A 10,623-nucleotide genomic window follows, 5' to 3' on the forward strand; every position below is an offset into this window, starting at 1 on the left:
TGAATAACCTAGATTTTCATAACAGTGCAATGGAGATCATGACAAAAGTTACGTTTAATCTTCCATATTAGATTAGTCTAAAGTTTTACGTTAATCCGAGTCAAAGTTATTGATATTAACTAAACAGGTTTGTTGCCCATGGCATTATACCCTAGTGGTATATTGAGGGTTGTTCCGCTCGTGGCATGATGATACTCCAATGGTCCGTCAGTGATCCAAATTTGCGTTCAAAAAAAATCTAAACTTTGTTATAGAAAAGAGATACTAAAAGTATCCATGAAAGGCTATAACTTCTGAAAGGTGCCATTTTGGCATGAAATTAATATGGTCATTTCTTAGTAATAGAAAACCTTGCATGGAATGATGGAAGCCAAGCCAAATGGTCATTTATGCATTTATCTTAAAATCTATTGGGGCAAAGTTTTGATGTTTACTTTATTAGATTGATGCTATATTCCCATAATCTCTTGGCCAAATCCATATCTTTAGCCACATCGGTTGTTTTTGCCAAGTTGCTATCTGAAAAATATTCCCCACTTACTCCTTTCACTTGTTGGTGCAATGCTACATAGCATGTTGTCGCGGCCCCCTAATGCCACACACCAAATTGAACTTCAAAAACATGAAAGCATTCGCCTTTATATTTTCAAGAGTAAAATGCCATTTTCGTCAATGAGGTTTGGCAACTTTGCGACTTTCGTCCAAAGGTTTGTTTTTCCGCATCTGGATCCAAAAGGTTTAAAATCTTGTCATTTCCATCTGGCTCGTTAACTCCATTTTTCTACGTTAAGTTAGGGGTACTTCCGTCTTTTTTGTTAACTTAAAGGGCAATTCGGTCTTTTTCAGGGATATTCGGTCTTTTTACATAATGTGAAAAATACCCAATTGCTTTTCAAGTTACAAAAAAAAAAGACACAAATATCCCTAACTTAACGGAGAAAAATGGACGGAGTTAAAGAGCCGGATTAAAACGGCAAGATTTCAAACCTTTTGGATCCAGATCCGGAGGAACAAACCTTTGGACAAAAGTCGCAAAACTAGCCAAATCTCAGGGACGAAAATGGCATTTTACTCTATTTTCAAGCAAAGGAAACGGGCTGATTCCGATTGTGTTAAATAGATAAACTTTAACAGCTTGGTTGAAATGTAATGTGTCATATGGGTCATACAGGTTGAAAAAGATCAGTTTAGTATTTTAATAACAAAATTTTCCTACTTATATCATAATTAGTACATTAATAAATTATTATTAAATTCACAAAAAACGAGACAAATGTTTGTGGGTCAACCCGGCCCATTTTCTACCAGTATTAAATATTACCTGTTATGACACAAACCTTGTACCGACCCTCCCATTTTTGTCACCTCTAAATACATAAAACGCGGTAAACACTAACCTGCTGAACATTTTTCAACAGAAGGTTGCTGAGCTTGCTAACAAAACCTGCATTTTAACATAGCAGTAACGATGCATATATAAGCAAGATTTCTAAGGTAACGTAAGCTTAAATAATTTGGTTTTCTTTTCTGGCAAATATTCAAGAAACATGACCTTCAGCAAAGCTCGGCGGAGTAAATATGTGGCGGAACAAGTTTGTTGAGACTACTCCGGGATGAAGAGAATTTGCAGTTATTTCTATCCCCTCTTCCTGTTCAACACCGACATGTTTTTATTTGTAATTATAGAGTTTCACTCTAAACTTCGACACGACTATCAAAAATGTTTTGAAATTCTGAAGTTAATTTATGTAATTTAAACTTATACCTTTAGCTGTCTTGTAAGCTCATTAGCATGCAGAATGTTGGCTAGCTTTGATTGACCATACGCTTGATATTTACTATACCTGTACAATATCACCTAATCAAATTTATTTACATATCGGTAAATAAAATCTTAGAGTGGAGTTCTTTCTTTAAGACTTACTGCTTTTCATCGTTAATTTTGTCGAAACGAATTCCTTCAGGATAAGTAATCCTATGAGCTTCTGATGATACATTCACAATCCTTCCCTCTTTCTTACTTTTACGGGCTGTTTTCTTCATATTGTCGAGCAACAGATGGGTCAGAAGAAAGTGGCCTGCAAACACCATGGTTATAGCAATTACGTCACCTTAACGGAATGCACAAAAAAAAATTATCGAAAGAAAACGCGGATTAACATACCGAGATGATTGGTGGCAAACTGTAGTTCTATGTTATCTTTAGATAGCATAAATGGAGTCATCATTATACCTGCATTATTTCTTTGACAAAACCACCATTAACGAAATAGCTAAAAGACAAAAGGGTACATGCACTAATCGGTCTTTGTACTGATTGCTTAGTGTTATGTGCCTTATGTCCGAGGCTTGATGCAAAACTAATATCGAGCCGGGGGTCTCACTGGAAGCAGTCTCTCTATTCCTATGGAGTAGAGGTAAGGCTGTCTACATCTTACCCTCCTCAGACCCTACATTTGCTTTGCTATTGGTGGGATTTACTGAGTATGATGATGACCATTAACGAAATGTACTATGTTAATGTACTATTTTGAAGGGGCAATTTCATATATACCCCTAAAAACTTGCAAACTATCATATGTACCCATGCAAAATTATAAATATCATATATACTCTTACAAAGTACTTGAAATATCATATATACCCAATTCATTAAAAACGTTTTAATAAATGACAATTTTAACCTTATTTTTCAAAAAACTTTGAAATCTCTTTAACTTCAAACATTATGTTTACTCATTTTCTAGCTTAATTTATTTAGCTTAAATAATATATATGGAGAATACTATTGTTTATGGGAAAAAATAAAAATGGGTAAAAATAAATTTAAGCTTAAAATGTGTTATATAAAAATATGAAGTTAAAAGATGAGCATATATGAAAACATAAAGTTAAAAAATAAGGGTAAAATGATTATTTATTAGAATGTTTTTAATAAATTGGGTATATTTGATATTCTAACTATTTTATAGGGGCATATATGATATTTTTAGTTTTGGTTGGTTATATATAAAATTATTCAAGTTCGTAAGGGTATATATGAAATTAATCCTATTTTGAATGGCGATTAAAGGGGAATTATATCATTGTTATGTTTTCTTACATTAACAAGTTTAACGAGTGTCCACTTGAGTTAAAATCGGAGGCGAATTTCCTAACTGATGCCATGGAATTAAGATCTAGCTCGAATGCATCGACTTTGGCTGTTGGAATTTCTTTGACTATTGCTTCTTGAACCTGTTTGCCAGCAGCCATATTCCTTACACCCATCACCACATGAGCCCCACGCAGGGCTAAGACTCGTGCTGTCTCACGACCAACGCCACTTGATCCTCCTGTGTTTGCAAAATAGAGATGTGACTAAAACATGTTGAAAAGAGAAAAAAAAGTATATAACATTAACGTATCCATGTACATCAAAAAGAAAAACATGCTGATAAGGGGTTTCTAGTGTGGAAGAAGTCCAGTTTTGATTATAGACCAATGGAGGCTACTTTAGAGGTTCCGGTATGAGTGTCATCAGTTCGAGGTAAAGCTCTTGTTCAAGTCTCTAATTCAATTACTTTGCTACATGAAGACTTCAATGAGGAGGATTATATACTTGATGATAAATGGGATGAAAAGACTCAACTGTGAGCTACTTTATCTGTAAACGATTTTCGAATAAGTGTTTATAAGTATATGAATCTTTATCCGATTCACGCATAGTAGTCCAGGGCCGGCTCAACCATTTTGGTGGCCTAAAGCAAATTAAAAACTCAAGGCCTTTTTCCAAAAAAAAACACTATTTGAGAAAAACCCTCCTTCACTCGGGCTTGATACCGGCAAAATAAACTAAATGGTTTATTGATGGCGAAGTTATTTTTTTTTTGTATTTTTTTATTTTTTGTATGTGTAAAGATAAGTTCAGCACAGCCCAAATATCATATATAATTTTTTTTTAAAGATGGAGGCCCTATTGATTTAGAGGCCTAAAGCCCAAGCCTCAAAATACTTGGTCTTGGGCCGGCCATGTAGTAGTCAAAGATGCCAAAGCCGCATGCCCAAGTGCATCCCAGCGCAGAAAAACCACCTTGCGCGCAGAAAGGCGTAAAAAGAACTGATAAAAACAGGCCAAAATCTGCAACAGAAAAAACTGTCTGAACCACAGCCTAAACTAGTCTGAAACAATCTAAACTAGTGTAAACCAGCCTAAAACGTGTCTAAAACAGTTTTAAAACAGCCTGAAATACGCATGCGCCTTGCTAGTCTGGGGTGCACGCTTTTTAAGCGACTTGTGCCTAAAGACAAGCTCACCCTTCACACCTTGAGTGCGCCTTGAGCCTTTGAACAGCACTACCATGGGTTCATGGTTTGTTTTAGAGTCTAGGAGAGGGCTGGCTTGGTTTGTATTCTCTTTTCTTTATTATTGTTTTTTTTGGCGGGCACCGGCTATTATCCAAAACAAATGACAGTAAGTTCCGGTTTTTAGCTCCAAAAGATATTATATAATCGATACCAGTTCCAATAATTGATGTATTGAAATCCTTTGTATTTTTAATTTAAAGCACCATCTAACTACATACATCCTACAATATATTATCTTAATCCCAACCAACAACTTGTCTACTAGAGTGTTTTTGTTTTTTTTTTTTTTCTGCACCTTTCAGTGAAATGTTACTTTTAGACTTGCAATCAATTGAAATTTTTCCAATTTTCTTAGAGTAAACTTCCAAAATCGTCCCTGAGGTTTGGGTGTGTTTGTCAGTTTCATACAAAACAACTTTTTTGTACCATATAGTCCTTCACTTTTGGGATTTTTTGCCATTTTCATCCAAACGTCAAATTTGGGTTATTTTTTCTGTCAAATATTTGGATGAAAATGGCAAAAAATCTCAAACCTTAGGGACGATTTTGGCAAAACAGTTCACCGTTTGGACGAAAATGACAAAAATCCAAAAGTGAAAGACAATATGGTACAATGAAAAAGTTGTTTTGGATGAAACTGGCAAACATAACCAAACCTCAGGGACTATTTTGGCAATTTACTCTTTAGAGTAAATTAACGAGTCCTTTATATATTATAAAATGCTAAAACAACAAATTACAAACAAACGGCAAGAAAAGGTAAACAATTACAAACAAACGGCAGGTGGTAAAGGCAACAAAATGCGCCGCAACCCCTTTTGAATTTGTTAAGGGTCAAGAAATTACATGAATTTCTTACAGACGTTACAAAAACCATATCTAGACTTGTAGTTCCTCGGATCATATGAAATTAATTCCTCAATTTACAATCGTGTCAATATCCAAATTTGTTGTATCTGTAGTCTGTACTGTATTCATTTGCATTATTATTAGTTCAATAAACTTTTATGTGGCTGACTGAATATAGTATAGTAATTCATCAATTTACAATTGTAGTGGTATATAAAGGCAGATCATGTAATCTAATCTGCATTATTATTAGTTGAAAAAATGAAAGAAACTTGCTTTTTTTTGCGTTGAAAAAGGTCAAGTGTGTGTGACCTAGAACCATCACATCCAATCCATAGGGTTTTATTTTAAGGGTGCTACTTTCTACACCCCCTATTTACTTTTTTCACCCCCTCCTCTCACATACTTACAGGTGGGGCCTGCGTGGGACCGACAGTTTTCCTCTCACAAGGGGGTGTAATCAGGAAGGAGGGGGTGTGTATAGAATGGGCCTATTTTAATACCTTAAACCGTACAACACAAATAGCATCCATCATATTGGCGGCCATACATAATAAATAGTAACAAAATGTTCAAAAAAAAAAAAAAAACAGAAGAAGAAGACCTGTAACAATGGCGGTGAGTCCAGATGCGTCAATTCCATGGGTAACCTGCTCGGCGGTTGAATATTGTGAGAATCCAGAAGGTCCTGGTCTTCCAAACAGCCACATATTTTTGGTATCGAAATGTGAAGGGATTTGGTAGCTTTTGATGCTGGAGAAAGTAGAGCGATTGTGAGTGTGATTTGAGCAGGTAGGTAGGTTAATGGAGTTTTCGCTACCTTATCACATTCCACACGCATCGTCCACCAACGCCATATAACCGTTTGCACACCAATGGCGTGACTTGTAACCTCCACATGAATTAAAAAAATAAAAATCACCGTGAGTGCAAGAGAGAAAATGTTAGTATATTTGAGAAGAATAAATTTCTGTTTTGGTTTATGTGGTTTGGCCACTTTAATGATTTTACCCTAAACCTTTTAAAATAGTCATTTTACTCCTTGATCTATGAAGCTCTTCATGATTTTACTCTCCGCCCCTAAACGTCATCCATTTTAAACGTTAGGGTTTTAAAAGGTAATTCATTAATATGGGTTAGGAAAAGACATAATTGCTCATCCGGTGTTTTGCACGTGGCGGACTTTAACGTTTAAAATGGATGACGTTTAGGGCAGGGAGTAAAATCATGAAGGACTTCATAGATCAGGGAGCAAAATGGTTATTTTTAAATGATTGGGGCAAAACCATTAAAGTGACTAAACCACAGGGAGCAAAACGGAAGTTTACTCTTTGAGAAAAAGTTCACCTCTGTAATTTTTTAATATATTTTGTAAGTGGTTGTGAGCCGAGAAGATATAAAAGGTAATAATAAAGGTATAAAAAAATATTATTTAATTGAAATAAGAGAGAAAATGGATTTGTTTTTAGAGAAATTATAGGGTAAATTTGATATTGATCTAGCAAGATGGTGCATTTTTAATTTTAATTATTATAGTTAATTACATTTTCATCCCTATAGTTTGTCAAAAATCACTATTTCAGTCCATTAGTTTAAAAATTGTTATTTCAGTCCTTGTGGTTTCACTTTCGTCCATATGGTTTGTTAAAAATCACTATTTCACTCACTTAGGCCGGTGGGTATGGGGGCGCCATGGCCGCCACATCACCCTCCATAGCGCCCCAGGGCGCCATCGTCCACACCGCCGCGGTTAAAGGGGGGCGCCATGGCCCTTCCGCCAGCACGTTAACGAGGACATTTGAGATTTTTCGAAGTTGATGGGGGCGCCATAGTTAAAACAGAGGCTTTAAACCACACCATGAAAGTTAAAGGAATGGGCTTATGTGACATGACGATGAGGTGGCGTGATAAATACCACACCCTCCAGCCTTAACACCGTCCATTTTACCATTAAGTTTTTAATGAAATGCCTAAAAATATCTCTCTATTAAAAAACTAGAAAAAAAAACAATTTTTATAATAAAAAATATAAACTTTAACCTCACTCAATCCGACCCTCATCCCTCATCAATGATCTGCTTCTCTCTCAACTCATAAAACCACAAATTCCCTGAAAAACCATCCCCGACCACCTTCGCAACTCCAAGTTCACCACCACCGGTAAACACCATCTTCGACCACCTTCACACCTCCTGCCACCGTGAACCAGCATCCATCTGCACCACTTAAACCACCACTGATGCAACAACCAGCATCCATCTGCACTACTTAAACCACCACACTCAACATCACAACACCACAGTCCCACGACCACCCACTCGTCACCTGGCCGACCACTAAAATAGTGAAATCACATGGACTGTAATGACAATTTTTAAAACTAATGAACTAAAATAGTGATTTTTGACAAACCACAAGTACAAAACAAAACACATAATTAACTCTAACCGATAAATCCTTCCTCATGTAGGAGGATTTTGTCGGTTGTACTACTATACATTTTTGTCTAACTACCTGCTAGACATTGATGCTAATAAAATTTCACCATCGCCTTTAAAAAAACAAATGGTGGTTAATAAAATTAGTCGAACCACAATCTCGGGTCAAGTTATTCTACAAAGACTTCTAATTGTAAGAAGTGTAAGAAGGATTTATAGAGTGATAAGTGTCCAATAAGCTAAAACTAAACCCACTACATCACCACCAAAAACCTAAACACCCACCCCACCCCCCCCCCCTCCCGGCAAAAAAAAAACTATACCTCACCAAAAAAAAACCCCAAAAAACCTAACCCCTCCCCCCCCACCCCCACCCCAAAAACCTTTAAAAAATCTAAAAAAAAAACTAAACACTCACCCCCACCCAAAAACCTAAACCCCCACCCCCTCGGCAAAAATAAAAAAAAAAAAAATTGGGGTGGTTGATGTGGGTGGGGGGGGGGGGGTTAGGTTTTTGGTGGTGGTGGATGTTTAAGGTTTTTTTTTTTTTTTTTGTAGTGAGGTTTTTTTGTGTAGTGGGTTTTTTTAGGTTATTGTACACTTGTCACTCTATAAATCCTTCTTACAATTAGGATCCTTTGTATTTGATCCTAATCCCCACAATCTCCAATAACCAAACCGGCAACAACAATGTCCATAACCTAATTAATCGAACCGGTAAGAACATTTTCCATAACCGAACTGAACTAACTGATGTCCATAACCTAATTAATCAAACCGGTAAGAACATTTTCATAACCGAACCGAATTAACTGAACTGAATTAACCTAAGTCCAACCACATGGCCATTTTTTTAACAAAAAAGAACATTTTATAAGAGAAATTGATGGGTTAAAAAATATATATATAAATACCAATTACAAAAATTATAGCCATAGGTTTGATCTTAATATACTCCATATATAAAATTATGAACACAAGAAAGTACAATCAAGAACACACAACCATGAATCTATGTATCTTTATCCTTAACATCATCATAGTACTTCTTAAAAGCTTTGGGCATGTAAACCGGCAACAAAAACCCAAAAAGATTAAACCCCCAAAACACCAAATTCGCCAAACTCAACCATCTACCACCCCCCTTCACCACTTCACTCTTCACCCAATCAAAAACTGCATACATCCTCACCGCATTATACGCCACCGGCACAAACACCCGAACCGGCAACGAAAACCCACCGGCAAACGTCACACCCTCCATCACCACCTGACAAGCCAACAAAAACAAATGAGGAGCAGCCGGTTTCACACCCTCTGTATCATCGTTTAACACCCCGTGAACGATGTAGGCCACGGGGAGAACAAGGCCCACGACGGCGCCCACGGAGACGTAGGCGGTGAGGAGGCGGAGGTGGGCGGCGAAGATGGGTGGTGGTAGGGTGGTGGAGAGGGTGGGGTAAGCGGTTTTGGAGAGGAAGAGAGTGTAGAAGAAGGAGAGGGGTATGAAGGCGAGGTGTTGGATGGGTACCATGCCGGAGATGGCGAGGGTGATGGCGATCGCGGCGGAGGTGAGGTGTTGGAAGGAGAGGAGGGTGGAGGATGGTGGTGGTGGTACGCCGCCGGACATGGTTGGTGGTGGATGTTGGGAATGGGTGGTTTGTTTGGGATAATATGGGGTGGGTATATAGTTTGACACGTAAGAGATTGAAATATATGTCTTTCTAATGTTATTGGCATGTACATAAGAAAGGCAAATTGGAAAATAATAATCTTATCTTTCTGAAATTGTTCGATAATAATTTTAAGTTAGTTATTAGTCAATAATAATCTGACCTCGTCTATTATTTTATAAAATAGTCTGCCGTTAAAATAGCTTAACGGAGTTAAGTTTTTTTCCGAATTACAAACCAATATTTTAGGGCTTTTGATCAGAACGATGATATGAGTCGATTAATGTAAAACTTACCTCAAAATAATGCCTCCAACCCACGAAAACGGTGCTTCAATTCGGGTGTTTAACTTCCAATTAACAAAATTAAAGCCATTTCGAACACAAATCCGAGGTAAGTTTTACATCAATCGACTCATATCCTCGTTCTGACCAAAAGGCCTAAGACATCGGTTTGTAATTCGGAAAAAAACTTAACTCCGTTAAGCTTATTTTAACGGCGGTCTATTTTACAAAAAACAAAAAAAAAATGGACGAGGTCGGATTATTATTGGCTAATAACTGACTTGTGATTATTATCGGCCAATTTCAGAAAGATGGGATTATTATTTTCCAATTTGCCTAAAAGAAAATACATTTCTTTGGTCATGATTATAGGTGAGTATTTTCAATGTTTTCGTAACCGGATCAGACATTGAACCGATCGTTTTACTAGTTCACTAGTTGAACCGGTCCAATCGGTTAGACCGGGTTTAGGAACCGGATACCTATAATTAATTTAAAGTATACAGAAATAGATTATTTTTAAACTTTTTTTCTTACATTTTTACATGAACATAAAAATAGCCCAAACATTTATATAAAGCCCACATTTGATATACCAAAATGACTTAATAAAAAGCCTAATCTCACTAGCCCTCGTCTGCTCAATAATCAATTGTTTTATTTTTGTAAATAGTCTAATTACTAGGGTTTCAATTCTCATTCTCATCTTCTGGAACTCAGCCGCCATCTCCACTCTTCGTCAAAAGTTCACACTTGTCACGCCTTCTTCCTGTTCGTTTTGCATACCAATTGTCACACCCCAACCGATGATGGAAACATCGGGGCATGGCACTGAGCGAAACAGATTGTCCAAGAGAAATTCCATAACAACTACTTTACCGAATAGTTAATATCATGTCCCATACCATAACCTATTAAGCAAGTAAATTATTACAGACAACGATATCTCAAAGACGAATAACGTGTTCTGACAACTCAGATTTAAATAAAATAAATGGTCTTTGTTTCTTGTTTCTAGACTCTCAATCCTAC

At 36.8% G+C, this 10,623-nt stretch overlaps 2 protein-coding genes across 3 annotated transcripts; both read right to left on the reverse strand.

The window, feature by feature from the left end:
- Positions 1-291: 291 nt before the first annotated feature.
- LOC110885816 (short-chain dehydrogenase TIC 32, chloroplastic) lies at positions 292-6,121 on the reverse strand. 2 transcript variants are annotated; one of them, XM_022133534.2, is made up of 8 exons: positions 5,801-6,121; positions 3,104-3,335; positions 2,165-2,244; positions 1,925-2,078; positions 1,766-1,844; positions 1,553-1,649; positions 1,398-1,444; positions 292-612 (listed from the first exon to the last, which is right to left on the reverse strand). In XM_022133534.2, the coding sequence occupies exons 1-8, from the start codon at positions 5,904-5,906 to the stop codon at positions 565-567; spliced, it is 843 nt and encodes a 280-aa protein (XP_021989226.1). In that variant the 5' UTR covers positions 5,907-6,121; the 3' UTR covers positions 292-564. The 2 variants fall into 2 exon arrangements, with proteins under 2 accessions (XP_021989226.1, XP_021989225.1); XM_022133533.2 differs by having other exon boundaries at positions 292-589; positions 5,801-6,116.
- A 2,525-nt stretch (positions 6,122-8,646) lies between these two features.
- LOC110882710 lies at positions 8,647-9,264 on the reverse strand. Its single transcript, XM_022130661.1, has one exon. It carries the CDS (start codon positions 9,262-9,264, stop codon positions 8,647-8,649), a length of 618 nt encoding a protein of 205 aa, XP_021986353.1.
- Between the last annotated feature and the right edge of the window lie 1,359 nt (positions 9,265-10,623).

This window comes from Helianthus annuus, chromosome 13 (genome assembly GCF_002127325.2).
Source record: "Helianthus annuus cultivar XRQ/B chromosome 13, HanXRQr2.0-SUNRISE, whole genome shotgun sequence".
Classification (NCBI taxonomy): domain Eukaryota; kingdom Viridiplantae; phylum Streptophyta; class Magnoliopsida; order Asterales; family Asteraceae; genus Helianthus; species Helianthus annuus.

What these genes read in the sequence shown, in the direction of transcription:
- LOC110882710 (XM_022130661.1), bottom strand. Translation starts at nt 9,264, where the DNA reads ATGTCCGGCGGCGTACCACCACCACCATCCTCCACCCTCCTCTCCTTC.
- LOC110885816 (XM_022133533.2), bottom strand. Translation starts at nt 5,906, where the DNA reads ATGTGGCTGTTTGGAAGACCAGGACCTTCTGGATTCTCACAATATTCA. An exon ending in GTTTGCCACCAATCATCTCG is followed by an intron (nt 2,079 to 2,164) that starts GTATGTTAATCC and finishes TGGTGTTTGCAG; the next exon opens with GCCACTTTCTTCTGACCCAT. An exon ending in AGCTTACAAGACAGCTAAAG is followed by an intron (nt 1,650 to 1,765) that starts GTATAAGTTTAA and finishes GGTGTTGAACAG; the next exon opens with GAAGAGGGGATAGAAATAAC.